This window comes from Chiloscyllium plagiosum, chromosome 10 (genome assembly GCF_004010195.1).
Source record: "Chiloscyllium plagiosum isolate BGI_BamShark_2017 chromosome 10, ASM401019v2, whole genome shotgun sequence".
Taxonomy (NCBI): domain Eukaryota; kingdom Metazoa; phylum Chordata; class Chondrichthyes; order Orectolobiformes; family Hemiscylliidae; genus Chiloscyllium; species Chiloscyllium plagiosum.
The window spans coordinates 82739344-82756533 of record NC_057719.1 but is presented as its reverse complement, the minus strand read 5'-3'; the positions used below and the strand labels follow the sequence as shown (position 1 = coordinate 82756533).

Here is a 17190-nt window from a genome sequence, read left to right as displayed (position 1 = left end):
AACTTTCGGAGATCTGTGTACATGGACACCAAGATCCCTCTGCTCATCCACACTACCAAGTATCCGACCATTAGCCCAGTACCCCGTCTTTTTGTTACTCTTACCAAAGTGAATCACCTCACACTTACCTACATTGAACTCAATTTGCCACCTTTCTGCCCAGCTCTGCAACTTATCTATATCCTGCTGTAACATCCTTCCTCACTGTCAACAACTTTGAACTACTGTGTTTAAATAAATTGTGTTTTGCTTATCATCAAGTAGTGTGACCAGTCGCATTGCATCTGGAACATGGCACTTTATATCTACCTTTCAAAATAAGACTAGTTAGGGTCTAGGCTACCTTGGTAAAGTATTAGGAGGGGGTTGGTCTGGTCCATACCATAACAGAGAGAGAGAAGAGAGAGAGAGAGAGAGTGAGTGAGAGAGAGAGAGAGAGAGAGACTCTGTATTTGCCAGTCTGAGGTTGCATCTCAACAATATCTCCATCCCTTCAGTGCCTAGTGCCACAAGCCTCACTATAGACAACCGCTTTACCATTATGACCCACATTTACTATTACTCACATCCAGTGAATTTAATGCTGTCTGAAATGTTTCTCAACTCAACATTCAGTGGTCGTGGTGCTGTAGACAGAAGATCTTTCTGGAATGTTCCTCTGGTAGGCCAGCAGTTCCATAAAGCACTAGTCCACCGTAAGTCTTACCTGGGCTCCGTGGCAGCTGCGATGTCCATGCCCAGGTGATGTGGTTTGGGCATCGTGGCGATGAAGTGGAGGTTTGCAGGGTTAAAAAGTCGTACTGTCCCATCAGCACAGCCGCAGAAGATAAAGTCCTCACTGACCGACAAGCAGTTGGCCATTGTGGTCTGTGTGAAGGGAAAGCATCAGCATTACATTACTCTCACTGCAGTTTCTTCTGAAGGCATTAAAATAAAACACTCGTAACTGTGGATGTTCTCTGCAAAAGAATCTCCAAACCTCCTGCATTAAATAAGGGTCATTTCTTACTGACAAGGGTTTTAGTTGCAGGCAGACACATACACGCAGACACACACACACACACACTTAGAGAAGCAGACACACACACACAGTGACACACACACACATGCACAGACACACACAGATACACACACACATGCACAGACACACAAACGCACAGACATACACACACACGCACAGACACATGCACAGAAGCGCGCACACACACACACACAGATTTAGGAACAAAAGTACCATTTTGATTGGAACTGACAGCTTCGAAAATATTTGTTTCAATACTTTGTTTTTGTGGAGATGGTGGTCAAAAAGCATCTTAAGTTGTAAAGGTATTAGGGTCTTTGAAAAAAGTGTAAAGTAGAATGGCAATGTTGCCTCACAGCGCCTGAGACCTGGGTTCAATTCCTGCCTCAGGTGACTGACTGTGTGGTGTTTGCACGTTCTCCCCGTGTCTGCGTGGGTTTCCTCCGGGTGCTCCGGTTTCCTCCCACAATCCAAAGATGTGCAGGTCAGGTGAATTGGCCATGCTAAATTGCCCGTAGTGTTAGGTAAGGGGTAAATGTAGGGGTGTGGGTGGGTTGCGCTTCGGCGGGTCGGTGTGGACTTGTTGGGCCGAAGGGCCTGTTTCCACACTGTAATGTAATCTAATCTAGAATAATGTAAATGTGAAAATCAGGAATTAAGGGTATAGAACATACAGTCATATGGAATGCAGCAAGAGTAGGCCATTTGGTCCCTCAGGTCTGCTCCACCATTCAATAAGATCGCGGCCTCAATTCTGCATTTCCACTCCATCCTCAGTAACCACTGACTCCCCTTGTTAGTCCTGAATCTAACTACCTCGGCCTTCAAAACATTCAATGACCCTGCCTCTATTTCTCGCAGGAGGAACAGAGTTCTGTAGATTCAAGAGAGAAAACCATTTTTCTTATTTTGGCCCTACATTGGGATCCCTTCTTTGTAAGCTGGATAGGATAGACTCAGGGGCCTGTTTCCACGGTAACAGGGAACTGAAGTGATTTGATTTAATGGAGTTGACGCGAACAAGGAATTTGAGAAAACTGAGCAGCTCAGTGTGGTTTTAAAGAGGGAGACACAGATAAAACTGAGGAAACGCTAGGATTTAAATCAAACAATATATTTTTGCCCGCATGGAAAAGCATGTCCAGTGCTATCTGCATCGACAGTTTAAGGAGCTTTGTCTTGATGCAAAGAGGTTGAGAACTGGGTCAGGAAGGGGCAGCTTGTCAATGAGGAGTGAGTTGACTGGACAAAATGACTTCCTTGTTTTATTAACCGTCAGCACTGTAAAGCTGTCAGGGCTGGGTGGCTATCATGGAGTCTTCAGCATTGCTGGATCAAAGCAGTCACTCCCTCAGAACGTTCACTCATCGAATCCTTACCTTCCCCGCTAGCAACAATCTTGGTGTGTGAGCCATCAACGCACGGCTAAGACATTCTCCATCTCCCCTCCTGTTCCTTCCCTGTCCAGTTGGCTGTGCACAGAATGTAGCCTGCTGAGCGAGGTCCCATTAAGCATTTGGGAGGCTTTGACCAGCAAGTTCAGTGCATGGGACAGGGGACCGCAAAGGAGCAGGGGGATATGGAGAGATTGGGGCATGGAGATATCAGGCTAAAAAGGAGTGGCAATCTAATGCACAGTAACTTGCAGGGGAAAAAAAAACACCTTTTTATTTAAGCACAGTGAGTGGTTAGGATCTTGAATGGCTAAGAGTATTGCGAGAGCAGATTCAATCATAGCTTGCGAGAGGGAATTGGATAACAACATGAAAGGGAAGTACTTGCAGGGTTGTTGGGAAAGAGCAGGGGTGAGTGGGACTAGCCAAGATGGAGCGAATGGCCTCTTTCTCTGCTGAAACAATTCTTTGATTCTAGGAGAGGCGGCTAAGAACCAGGAGAAAGACAGGCTGGCCCAGCGCAACATCTGTGACAGGGCGAGCCTCCATGCACATCCTCACCACACTGGTCAACTGAGGTCAGAGTGCAAGACGACATGCATCACACACTGTTTACATGCAAATGAGAAATGATTGATTAAAGGACAGGCACCACTTAGATTACAGCCCCTGGCAGCCAATGGACAGACACTCAATTCAGCTCGTCAACCAAAGATGTCAATGAAGCAGCAGTATGAAACAAAATGAGGACATTACTGTAGAGGCTCTCTGTTTATTCTGCCATGAATGTGCCTTTTTCTCTTTATCCATTCATGGGGTCACTGGAAAGGTCAACATTTGCTACCCATGCCTCATTGCCCTTGAGCTTGCGAGGGCCATTTCTGGGGCTGTGGGACTGGGGTCACATGTAGGCCAGACCGGGTGAGAATGGCAGATCTCCATCCCTGAAGGACATCAGTGAAGTAGCTGGGTTTGCCCAATAATTGGTGACAGTTTCAAAGCCACCACGACGGACAGCAGCTTTAAATTCCAAAACAAAAGCAACTCAATTTGACAATGATAGTGTCACTGGTCTCCAGAGATCCCACGTTAATGGCCTGGAAAATATGAGGTTCAAATCCCACTATGTCAGCTGGTGGAGCTTAAATTCAACAAATAATTAATTCTGGAATATAAAGCTGTAATGCTAAATATTACAACTCTCATCGATCACTTTATAAAAGTTCATCTGGTTCTCTAACGTCCTTTAGGGAAGGAAATCCGCCATCCTTACCTGGTCTGGCCTACACACGACTCCAGACCCACAGCAATGTGGTTGACCCTTACCAGCTGAGATGGATAATAAATGGAATGGGCAATAAATGCTGGCCTTGCTAGTGACAACCACAACCAATAAAAGAATGAAAAGAGAAGAACTTGCAGTCACAGGGCTGGATGTGATTACAGAGATAGGGAGGGGCACGAATTGCGATCAAGGAGTTACTGTACAAGGAGGCAAAGATGCTCCGTGAGCATGGGCAATGCGATGCTGTAGAAACATTCACTTGCAGCGGGCACATAAAAGCCACAACAAAAGCTGATGGACTCCAGCTCCCTGAACCCTCGTGCGTTGTGTAACAGACCACGCTGGTGAGTCACAGAGAGGCAGATGCACAATGCGAGATGTCGGAGTTGAATGGGGTGACGGAAGGTACTGATATCGGACACTTACTGTTGTACTGTCTGCGTTCTTTTCACAGTCAATAGCGTTAGAGCGAGAGAGGAGAGGGAATCAAGTGTTAGAGAAATAATAAAGAGCAGCACATTGAGCTGACAGAACACCAGGCATGTATACACACACACACACACACACATACATATACACCACACCTTCGAACCGGCTATGCTTCCAATGCAGAATGAACCCACATGGCCCCTCCCACGTCCTAACCATCTTCCTACTGGTTGACCGACTGACTTCAAGAAAGCAAACTTGCTGGCCAGCCTGTTTTGCCGCTGCTTTGTGGGATCCTGCTGTGTGCAATCTGTGTGCACTGCCCTGCCTCCTGCATCACAGCAGTGAGACGTCTTCGATCTGACTTTCCCTGCCATTCTGAGATGATAGCAGTTCATTCAGCCCACCGGGACTGTCCAGCCCGTGAATGCGAAAGCCGGGCAGTGGGGGTGGCTGGGGGGAGTCAGGTGGGAACGAGCATTGTCTGGTGGAGCAGTGCCTCCCCCTGGTGGTGCTGCAAATAGCCTGCCTGGGGTTGTGAAGGGAGGTAACTCCCTGTCCAGCTGCTGATGAGGTGGTGATCAGGTGAGGGTCGGATTATATACACACTGAGACATTTCTGGGTAGAGTCTTATAGACAGTCCCCTTCCCACGTGAGGATCAGAAGGCAGCTGAGCATGGGGGAATATGCAACAAAGGTACTCAGGAGCAGTCGGGAAGGTTGTGGACACTTGAGACCCTCTTCCTGCCCCCCACGACAATGGTCCCAGTGTCCGGTTGGGGGCCACACAGTTTGGGAACACTTCCACTGGCAAAGAAAGAGCGAGTGTGCTTCAATCATAGACCCTCCCATCTATAGCTACCACCTCCCCCCAACCTCCCCCATCCTGGTTCCCCCACCGCGCCCCCCACAACCCAGGGCCTGACTGGCTGTAAACCCCACTGATCCCCACGCCAACCAACTCCTGCATATGCCTGCGCTGGGAATTGGGTGCAGTCCCGGCAGCGGCCTCTGCTTCCTGGTGGCGCTGTGCGGGACCTCAGAGCTGCTGGCCTTTTGTCTGGGCCGGGATGCACCTGGAGGCGGGGCTCACGCTCCCCGGCAGAGGCAGAAGTCCAACTAAAGCCCTGCCAAGGGTTGTGGGGTGACCCACCAGAGTGGGGACAAAGAAACTGCACCAAAACATGTGGGGGTGGGGGCAACGCGGTAACCAGGGGGCAACACCTTGGATGGAGGATAATGGAGCCCATCAGGATGTTTTTGGCGGGAGGTCAAGCCATGCTCATCTGGGTTTTCTCTGCTCCTTGCCCCATGGGTAATGGTGACACTGGCACTGGAACTGGCGGCCATTATCTCACCCAATGGTTGAAGCCTGGACGCCACAGAGTACCAGGTGGCTATTGGGCTGCAGAAATCATCGCCCTCTCGGGCACCGGCTTAACCTTAGAGAGCCACCGGACGGTGGACGCACCTCAAACCGGCAGCTAGGCGGAGACTTCTTTCACAGGGGTCATCGGAAAGGGAGGCCATTGCCCCCCTACTCCCATCAGGAGAAAACGCCCACAAACAAAAGCCCCAGCAGACCACTCAGCCCTTGATTTACAAGAAAGGCGCAATGAACCACAGCGGTGGAGGGTTAATACCCCTTTAAATAAAAAAGGCAAGGTGCAAGGAACAACTCACTCACATCACTGTCACGATGATGGGACATGTCCCAAAGTACCGGACAACCCAAAGAGCCTGACCGCTGATGCAGCGGCCAGTGTGCACACAGCAAGCTCCCACAAACAGCAATGAGGCCACAGCTTCGTCCCTTGGTTGTGGGATAAATAATGACCACAGCGCTGGCAAAATCAGCTTGACCTTTTTTCAGTTTAGCACCGTGGGATCTTGTAGGCCCACTTAAGATGGCAGATGGAGCCACGGTCTAACATTTTGTCTCAGGGACAGTGCAGCAGCGAAGTGTGTTGGAATATACGTGTGTGCGATATTAAACGCTTACAAATATTAGCAGACTAATGGTTCAGAAATTGGAGGGAAGATGGGCTGGCTCATTGGTTAGCACTGCTGCCTCACAGCGCCAGGGACCCGAGTTCAATTCCACCATCGGGCAACTGTCTGCGTGGAGTTTGCACGTTCTCCCCATGTCTGCGTGAGTTTCCTCCCACAGTCCAAAGCTGTGCAGGCTGGGTGGAATTCCTATGGAAAATATAGGGGAGGGCAATGGGTCTGGATAGGATGCTCTTCAGAGGGTCGGTGTAGACTAGTTGGGCCGAATGGCCTGTTTCCACACTGTTGGGATTCTATGAGAATAAGAGTAGTTCAATCGAGTTTAGTGGCATCACTATGACACCGTTCAGGAGTGTGATGGAATACTCCCCACTTGCCTGGATCCAACAACACTTAAGAAACTTGAGACATGAAGTACATAGCAGCCCACTTGATTGGCACAAGTATCCACTTCCTCCACCACTGATGCTCAGTAGCAGCAGTGTGTACTATCTACAAGATGCCCTGCAGACATTCACCAAAGACCCTTAGACAGTACCTTCCAAACCCATGACCACTTCCATCTAGAAGGACAAGGGCAGCAGATAGATGGGAACACCACCGCTTTGAGTTCCCCTCCAAGCCACCCACCACCCTGACTTGGAAGTATATCGCCCTTCCTTCACTGTCACTGAGTCAAAATCCTGGAATTCCCTCCCTAAGGGCATTGTGGTCAACCCACAGCAGGTGGACTGTAGCGGTTCAAGATGGCAGCTCACCACCACCTTCTCAAGGGGCAACTAGGGACGGGCAATAAATGCTGACACGATCAGCGCGCCCACATCCCACTAATGAGTGTATCCCACGAGAGAACTGAAAAGAGGAACGTGTCTCATTGGCTCCACTGTCGCTGGGGCGGATTGGTGACGGATAGTTGGTGACACTTACCCGCAGCTCCACCCACTTGTCCAGGAGCCTCTTGTCGCTGAACTCACAGAGGAGGCCCGAGGTGGTGATGCAGAACGTACTGTCGGCCTTCCTGCTGCGCCCACATGCCACATCGCTGAAGAAGTTGTTGCGCAGCTCGCCCAACAGGCCTGAGCGGCCCAGGAGAGGCACTGTGGCGTTGACCTGAAACACAAGGTGAACTAACCTCAGTCGACTGACAAACTCCCACCCCCACACCCCTCCCCACCTTAGCATTGACCCGAAACACAAGGTGAGTCAACGTCAGTCAGTGTAAATCCACCCCCTGCCAGGGCAAGGGTTAGGAGAACACCAGCAGAGCACAGCAGTAGGGAAACAGTGGGAGAACGGGCTGTGGGGGAGGGAGGGGAAGCAGACACACCTCACTGGGGCCTCGTCCTGACTCATTCAACACCCAGTCACTTGGGTAGAGTTAACATTGGAGAAAGGCAACTAAACATACAGAATGAGAGAGAGAGAGAGAGACAGACAGACAGACAAATATTGTCATTCAGTGTTGCTGGGTCAAAACCCTGGAACTGCCTCTCCAAGGGCATTGTGGGTCAATCAACAGCACATGGGCACATCTTGCTTTGACTGACTGCAGGGAGCTGAGCTGTATTGGACAGGTCAGTCAGGGGTCTTCCCTGGTGACAACTTGCCCAGCACCCAAACATGGCATTTTATAAATCATTATGGAGGCGGCGGTGGTGGTGGTGGTGGTGGGGTGGGGGGATCCCTGGCAGAAGGCACAGAATCATAATCATAGAGATTTATAGCACGGAAAAAGGCCCTTCAGCCCATTGGGTCATCTAAAACAGCCACCTATCTATCCTAAACCCGTTTTCCAGCACTTGGCCCATAGCCTTGTCTGGTTTGGCATCACAAGAGTACATTTAAATACATCATAAATGTTAATGAGGGTTTCTCTGCCTCTCCCACCCGCCCAGGCAATGAGTTCCAGATTCCCACCAGCCTCCAGGTGAAAGAAAATATCCTCAAATTCTTGTACCCTTCCTTTAAACCTGTGCTGTCTGGTCACGGATCCCACCATCAAGGGGAAACATTTCTTTCTGTCTACCCTGGCTATGCCCCTCATAATTTTATACATCTCAATCATATTCACCCCCTCCACACCCCCCACTTCCCCCCAGCCCCAGTGTCCTCTATTCTAAGGAAAACAACTCCAATCTCTCTTTGTAACTAACACTGTCCAGCCCAGGCAACACCCTGGTTAACCTCATCTGCACCCTCTCCAGTGCGATCACATCCCTTCGTATAATGCGGATTCCAGAACCGCATACAATACTCCAGCTGTAGCCAAACCAATGCTTTATACAGTTCCAGCATGACTTCCCTGCTCTTCAACTCCACACCTTCGCTAATACAGGCATGCATCCCGCATGACTTCTTAACCACTATATCTACCTTGAGGGACTGATGGACATGCACACCAAGGTCCTTCTGATCCTTGGTCCTTCCCTTGGCCCTTCCCACTGTAGCCACTGCAAAGGCTTTCTACATTGTATTCCCCCTTCGGAACACATCTGTATGACAGTGGGATTCATATGGACCTTGTATCCAGGTGGGAAAGCTGACTAATTACCTTCTAAACCACTGACTCCAATTTATCTTGGAATTAAATAGACAGTTTAAAGTGTAATCATTGACAGAACCTGACGTTCCTTACACTTCCCTCAGAGTCCTGGGACAGTTTGACTCCTACAGAGGTGTGAGCATCTTGTACCTTCTTCCCAGTAAAACAATCTGGACCCCTGTTTAATCTTTAGCAACTGAACAACCTAGGCTTGTCGCCGGGCAGAATAGGACATATGACCTCCTTCATTCATCCCATCTATCCAAAACCTAACAACCCTATTAACCATGCATTCACAACAGTCCCCTGTTGTGATAAAGATTCAATACAGTCAATACGTACAGAAGATGAATACATAGATACATGATTGTGGCTCAGTTTTCACACCTTAGAAGCTTTGGACGCATCCAGGTACCAGAACTTGACATGTCTGTTACCAGCAGTGACAAAGTAGCTGCTATCCTCAGAGAACGACACAGCTGTCACCTTGCTCGAGACCTTATTGGCTGCCACGACAACATTTTTCTGGAGGAAAATACAAAAAAAAACCCTCATTACATATTGCCACAGATCATAGATAATCAAGGACTGCCATAAATGTTGTAGATACCCAGGACAGTCCAGTGCACGAGAACGCAGGACATCAGTTTGACTAGCATATTGACATAATCCCTCAATAGATGATCAGTCTGTGATTAAAGCTCCTTGCAAAAACACACTGTTTAATATACCGTGTAGAGATCTCTGTCATGTAAACACAGCTGTCTCTATGCAACATACTGTTTAATATATAGATATATACAACACAGCCCAACTCGTCCATGCCAATCAGATATCCTAAATTAATTCAGTCCCATTTACCAACATTTGCCCCATATCCTTCTAAACCCTTCCGATTCATATACCCATCCAGGTGTACTTTAAATGTTGTAATTGTACCAGCCTCCACCACTTCCTCTGGCAGCTCATTCCAGACACACACCACCACTTCCTCTGGCAGCTCATTCCAGACACACACCACCCTCTGTGTGGAAAAGTTGCCCCTTAGATCCCTTTTAAATCTTCCCCCTCCCACCTTAAACCTATGCCCTCTAGTTCTGGACTCCCCACCCACCCCCCTCCACCAACCCCAGGGAAAAGACCTTGTCTATTTACGCTAACCATGTCACTCAGGATTTTATATATCTCTATAAGGTCACCCCTCAGCCTCTGACACTCCAGGGAAAACAGCCCCAGCCGATTCAGCCTCTCCCTATAGCTCAAACCCCCCAACCCTGGCAGCATCCTTGTAAATCTTTTCTGTACCCTTTCAAGTTTCACAATATGTTTCCCATAGGAGGGATACCAGAATTGCATGCAGTATTCCAAAAGTGGCCTAACCAATGTCCCAAATAGTTGCAACACCCTGCTTAATAGAAAGAGATCCCTGTATAACATACTGTTTAATATATAAATGTTTGTGTAACACACACAGCTTTCTGTGTAACACACCGTTTAATACATCTGATACTGTTTAATATATACAGATCTCCGCGTAACACACTGTTCAGGCAGTTCTATCTCCCCATACCATTTCTGTGTGTACTATTTCAGGGCAGACTGCAGATGCTGTGCATCACCAGTTTAACAGAGCTGGTGTACATGCCTCCACATACCTTCCAAGCCCAAACATTGACGATCATATCATGCTGGTATCCGACGGAGACGATGTACTTGGCGTTGGGCGAGAATGCCACGCATGCCACCCCGTACTTGTGTTCTTGGAGCTCTGCGACCTGCGTTCTTTCATTGGCATCCCAGATTCGAACTGCAGGCATGTGCCCACTCTGCAGCACAGCATGGGGTGTGTGTGGGGAGGGGGGTGGGAGCAAACAACGAGGAATCAGCAAGGACAGTTCAGTTTGAGGCGTGTTGCAAAATATCCACATGGTCATCGCTAATGCACCGAGCAACTGAAAATCAGGCTAAAACTGCTGACGGCAGGGTCTCCCTGATTTACACATGTACTTACAGGGGTGCAATTTTAAAGATCTTATGTACAAAAACTTCCTGTATTTACAAATGCTTATTTTGTATTCTCCTGCATTGTGTTCTGACTTGTATACAAATTGACTTTTACCAACTCCCTCGAGCTGTTCAGGTGGGAGAGGGAGTGGAGTGTATTATTTCCCACTCCAACTCTATTTTGATTTAATCCCTGCCCCCCCCTTCACCTTTTTGATCACACAGATGAGAAGGGCACTGCTTGTCACTGGCCACTCAGGTATTTCCTTTCTTCCTGGTGGTCAAAATTGAATAAAGATTTGTAAAGCTTGTTGTCTTTCACTGTGTCTCACACCCGCACACACACAACATGGGTGCTGGGGAACACAAAAACAGAAAAAAAGGGGATTGGCCACATGGGTGTCTAAAAACAAATAAAAATTGACTTTTTTTTAATCCTTACCTCACGGAAGCAGGCCATTTGGCCTATTGAGACCACACTGACCCTCGAAAGAGTATCCCACCCCTCTCTCCCATCCCTGTGTCCCTGCATCCCCAATGGCTAACCCACCTAGCCTGCACATTCCTGATTACGATGGATAATTTAGCATGGCCAATCTGCCTAACTTTGGGATTGTGGGAGGAAACTTGAGCACTCGGAGGACACCCACGCAGACACGGGGACGCGCTGAAGCTTGGGGCAGCTGCCGCCAAGGCGCGGTGGGGAAAGACCACCATGTAACTTCTGCCTGCCTAAGAAGAACAGGGGGCCCACCCAGTCATTTGGGCTCCGATGACGCCTCAGCAGAAGGGCTGGATAGTAAATGTACAGACTTGTATATAGGAAAAATAAATTTCGATGTCTGTATGTAAAGCAATGTAATGTGTGCACAAGAATGGCATGACCAACTGTATAGAGATCCAAATAATTTTATGAATAAAGTTTATTTTTGAAATAAAAAAAATTATGGTCCCTCTCAAGGTAAGCTTGGAGGCAAGGAGGGATTTTTGTCATATTGGTGCCTGTCTGCAACCCCCTCCCCCTCCCCGCACACTGTCTCAATCAGAGAAGGCCTGTGGTCAGACCTTACTCACCTATCAACAACTCACCATCCACCCACTGATTCAACCCTTCCTTCTGAGGCTGGTATTAGCCCCATGGTTGGAGGGGGTCGGGGGGAAACTCTCTGCACACGTGGGCTTTGAGGCAGGTACAACTGTGTGGTCTGTTTCAGGGTTTGCCAGCAGAGGGAGAAAGAGATGGGGTAGAACACTGGAACCTGGGCCCCATCCTTAAAGGGATGGGGTAGAACATTGGAACCTGGGCCCCATCCTTAAAGGGATGGGGTAGAACATTGGAACCTGGGCACTATCCTTAAAGGGATGGGGTAGAACACTGGAACCTGGGCCCTATCCTTAAAGGGACGGGGTAGAACACTGAAACCTGGGCCCCATCCTTAAAGGGACGGGGTAGAAGACAGAAACCTGGGCACTACCCTTAAAGGGACAGGGTAGAACACTGGAACTTGGGCCCCATCCTTAAAGGGACGGGGTAGAACACTGGAACTTGGGCCCCATCCTTAAAGGGATGGGGTAAAACACTGGAACCTGGGCCCCATCCTTAAAGGGACGGGGTAGAACACTGGAACCTGGGCACCACTCTTAAAGGGACTGGGCGGCACAGTGGCACAGTGGTTAGCACTGCTGCCTCACAGCGCCAGAGACCCGGGTTCAGTTCCCGCCTCAGGCGAGTGTCTGTGTGGAGTTTGCACATTCTCCCCGTGTCTGCGTGGGTCTCCTCTGGGTGCTCCGGTTTCCTCCCACAGTCCAAAGATGTGCAGGTCAGGTGAATTGGCCATGCTAAATTGCCAGTAGTGTTAGGTAAGGGGCAAATGTAGGGGTGGGTTGCGCTTCGGTGGGTCGGTGTGGACTTGTTGGGCCGAAGGGCCTGTTTCCACACTGTAAAGTAATCTAATCTAGAACACTGGAACCTGGGCACCACTCTTAAAGGGATGAGGTAAAACAGTGGAACCTGGGCCCCAAGCTTAAAGGGACTAGGTAGAACACTGGAACACAGATGGCTCCTCAATCGACTGTCTCAAGAAAGATGGTGTCTTTTGTCACATCCTTTCATGGGTCTGATCCAGAATGGAGGGGGGAATAACTGGATTGCGAATAAGAGGAAAATGATCTCTTTTGCTCTGTTTCTCTCCACAGATATGCTGAGCATTTCCAACATTTGGGGCATTTATTTTAGAAATTAGAAAGGTTAATGATACACTACAATATAAAAATTAATAATGCCGCGATTGCTTAAGTGACTTGCAAAGTTGATGTTTGGCTCCTGCAGTCTAGATAAGAGGAGGGCTGGTCGTTCAGTGGGTAGTGTCCTGACCTCTGGGTAAGGAACCCCAGGTTTAAGCTTCCCTTCCAGGACTTCTTATTCATGGACAGTGTGCTGTTGATGCAGTCAAACAGATTGAGAGTCATCTCCTTCCTTTAGACCCGATGGCAGGCAAGAAGTATGGGGCATCTTCTGGTCAGCCGGCCTGTAGATGGCAATGGTCAATCACTGCAGTACTCTGCCGTCAGTGAAAAACCAATCCAATGGAGGTTTGTGGGCCAACCCCTAGGCATTATGATGGGAGAAAAGACAGAATCTGGATAGGACAGTTTCTCAACAGCAAAAGACTACAAATCCTATGATTATACCTCCCTATTCCTTAAGTTGCTTGCAGGCTGACCTTTAATGGTCTGTCACTTTACTATGTTGGTGGGGGTGGGGGGTTGAGTGGAAAGTCAGGACATTCAAGTTGATATCCAGAAGCACCTTTTCTCACACAGGGTATTAAAGATCTGAAACTCTCCTCGCAATACAACAAACACTGAGGCTGGGATCCCGTTACCCTTTATTTACACACGGACAGTTCCTGACATTAATCCAGTTCCCTCAGAGCCAGCTACCATAGTGAACGGGATATCTGACCCTCCTGTTCTTATCTGTCAGCCAGGGCTCCCTGATGAGGCCAGATTAACAGCTCCAATCAGGGAATTCATATTCAATGATATCCACTGGCTGACCTTGTTACAGGACAGGCAATTGCCTCGTGATATTATTGCCACTATTAACCCAGAAATTCAGCTAACATTCCGGGTACCTGGGTTCAGATCCTGCCACAGCAGACGGTGGAATTTGAATTCAATAAACAATCTGGAATTAAGAGTGTAATGATGATCATGAAATGATTGTCAGGGGGAAACCTGTCTGTTTCTCTAATGTCCTTTAGGGAAGGAAATTTGCCATCATCTTTACCTTGTCTGGCTTATATGGGACCCCAGGCCCACATCAATGTGGTTGTCTCGTGACTGCCCTATGGGCAATGAATGCTGCCCTAGCCACATCCTGAGAGTGAATATAAACTAAAATCACTACTGGGGACGTCTGGAAATTCCAAGCCAGAGATTTTTTGTCGGGTAAGGGGATGAAGGGTTGTGGAACCAAGAGGGGTAACCAGAGTTAAGGTACCAATCAGCCACATTCTAAATTAATACTGGAAATGGTCAGAGAGGTTGTCCCTCAGTTTGCTACTTGTGATCAGTTCACATTTAATCACTTGTATTTGTGATCAATAGTTTGATAGATAAACAGGTAGTGCGGCCAATCGCCATTTTTCCCTCTAGCTCTCAGTCATGTTCCCTTTGAAAGCTGTTGTGCTGCCTGCATCAAGGCATTTTATTTGAGATAAATCATCTGATACAGACGTTGCTATGACTGCAGCTAAAACTGTACAGAGAACTGTGGCTTTGGCTGTTACTGTTTATTACAGTGATCCTCTTGGGTACTTTTTTTTCGATTTAGTTGACCTTCTCTTTGGGAGCCTGAAGCAATCTGGAAAGCATTAAAAGCACGATTTAAAAACGGCGAGAGCCAGGAGTTCAGAATTAACTCTGAAGAGTGCAGTCAGTGCGTGGATCAGAGCTGCAGGCAAGACTCTCCATGGAAACAAGAGTAGGCCAGTCTTGAGCCTGCTCTCCTGTCCATTGGTGAATCGATTTTAACCTCAAACTTTACATTCCTGCATTATCCCTGATAATCTTTCACTCCCGTATCAATCAGGAATTTATCTATCTTGGCCTTAAAACATTTTAAATAAAAGTGGGGCACTGGTGCTGATGCCACAGTGCATGGAATGTGATGATGTCAGCAGCCTGTAAGAGGCCATTGACATCTCTGCCATTTTAGCCATTTTGCATAGTTATTATCTATCACTCAGGATCTACTCCTTTGAGTAATGTTAGAATTATAGATTCCCTACAGTGTGGAAGGAGGCCATTCAGCCCATTGAGCCCACACTGACCCTCCAAAGAGAATCGCTTTAAACTGGACCCTCAGGGAGCACCTGCCGTTCACTGCATCTACACCTCTCATGATATAAACCTCTACAAGGTCACCTCTCCACCTTCTACATTCCAGTGAAAGAAGTCCCAACCTATCCAGCCTTTCTTTATAACTCAAACCCTCCATATCCATTGACAACCTGGTAAACCTCTTCTGAATCCTCTCTAGCTTAACAATAACAGGAGGACCAGAACTAGACACTGTACGCCAGAACAGGCCTCACCAATGCCCTGTTTGTTAGGCTTAGCATCTCATACAAAAGACAGGGCACCTCTGACAGTGCAACACTCCCTCAGTACTGCACTGGACTGTCAAGCTTGAAGTATCTGCTCTGAGACAACCCTGCAAGACCAGCGATTGAGAAACGTCAGGCACACCCTTGATGGAAGGGATTGACAGTGACCGCTGAAACAGAAACGTCCAGGTGCTGTTCTGGCTGACTCGAGTGACCACTGCTCAGGAATGACTCCTGCAATTTTCAAATTGTATCACCCAGCAGAATAGAGGGGAAGCAGATGGTAGCATTTCTAATTAAACAATACACAGGAAGTGAGTGATTAAAAGCGAATGCCCACTTGAAAGGATTTCTTTTTAAAAGATATCAAAAAAAGCTGAGCAGCGAACATCCTGCATGAGCGCCACAGCCCTTCACTTGAAGCGAAGTCGTCAGGATCCAGTTAACTTCAAATGGAAGCGGAGGAAGCAAAACAGGAACAGAAAGGGAAGTCAATTTAAAAGGCGAGCAAGCAACCGAATACTGTCGGAACCAAGACTGAGACACGTCTTTGCATGAGGAGGTTTTTCCCGAGGCCCACTTTCATCATGATGTTGACTGAATTAGGGCAGGGTCACAACTTTGGAAAACAGCATAAAGAAGGTCCGAGGCGCTCCTAAATAGCCAGTGGTGGCTGGATAATTGGAGACCTGAGAATTGCCATTTCAGGCATAAGAGGAGAAAGTGAGGTCTGCAGATGCTGGAGATCAAAGTTGAAACTTTATTGCTGGAACAGCACAGCAGGTCAGTTGATGTGCTCAGCTGCAGGGCGTTGGGATTGGTGGTGCGTGTGTCCAGTAGATGTTCACTGAAACATTCCTCAAGTTAGCGTCCTGCGTCCACAATGTCGGGGAGACACCAGCAAGAGCAACAGACAGCAGATGACGTGGTTGGATGTGCAGGAAAATCTCTGCCAGATGGGAAATGGTCCTTTGGGGCATTGTACAGGGAGGTGTGGCTGCAGGTTTTACACTTTGTTCGGTGACAGGGCAAGGTGCCAGGAGTGGAGGAGGGGGTTAGTGGGGACGTGGACCTCACCAGGGAGTCATGGAGAGAATGTGGAAGCAGTCTGCAGAGACTGTTCCCTCTGTGACTCACTGATTTTAAGTCCACGCTCCCCTCCAACACATACTTCACTCCTGTTACCTTCCCCTGCCGCCGCAAGAGGTTAAGACCTGCGCCCACACCTCCCCGCTCCAAGAGGTTAAGACCTGCGCCCACACCTCCCCGCTCATGTCCGACCAAGGCCTCAAAGGATCGTTCCACATCCGGCAGAGATTTTTCTGCGCATCCAAACACCTCGTCTATTGTGTCCGTTCCACCCGATGTGGTTACTGCTACATTCGGAGAACGGACACCGTCTTGCAGATTGTTTCAGGGAACCTCTCTGGGACACACGCACCAAACAAATCCCACTGCCCTATGGCTGAACACTTCAACTCCCCCTCCCACTCTCCCAAGGACATACAGGCCGATTCCGCCCATCCCCTCTGGAGGAAAGGTTTGTCCACGGGAAGGATTTCTTATCCTGTCGTAGCTTCAAAACAGCAATTCCTGAAAGGGGTGGGTGCAGAGAGTGGGAGAGAAAGAGATGATTGGACCTGGAAAAGGGGGGAGATTTTCAAACAAATTACACAGCAAGCGGTCATTCCTTCAGACAAAACATCCCTCAGCAAACGCAAGTGCGATCAAATTGTGAAAAAGTTCAGGAATTTCAATCCCAGATCCATCGGGCAGACTTAAAGCTATGGGTTTATCAGAACAGTTGTTGCTTCGATCGCATTGCCACAGGCTGTCAGAGCACAGCAGGATCTCACAGGCAGCAACATGTCAGCAGCAAGATCAGCTCCAT

At 48.4% G+C, this 17190-nt stretch overlaps 1 protein-coding gene across 1 annotated transcript in view; it reads right to left on the bottom strand.

Annotated features, from left to right (window-relative positions):
* Positions 1-17190, bottom strand: part of mapkbp1 (mitogen-activated protein kinase binding protein 1) — a 167211-nt gene that overhangs the window by 64170 nt on the left and 85851 nt on the right. Inside the window, exons 5-9 of the mRNA XM_043698499.1 lie at positions 10338-10508; positions 9070-9207; positions 7068-7250; positions 4127-4144; positions 707-867 (exon numbers count right to left, since the gene is read on the bottom strand). Coding sequence (XP_043554434.1) covers positions 707-867; positions 4127-4144; positions 7068-7250; positions 9070-9207; positions 10338-10508 — 671 coding nt within the window. The remainder of the gene's footprint in view (positions 1-706; positions 868-4126; positions 4145-7067; positions 7251-9069; positions 9208-10337; positions 10509-17190) is intronic.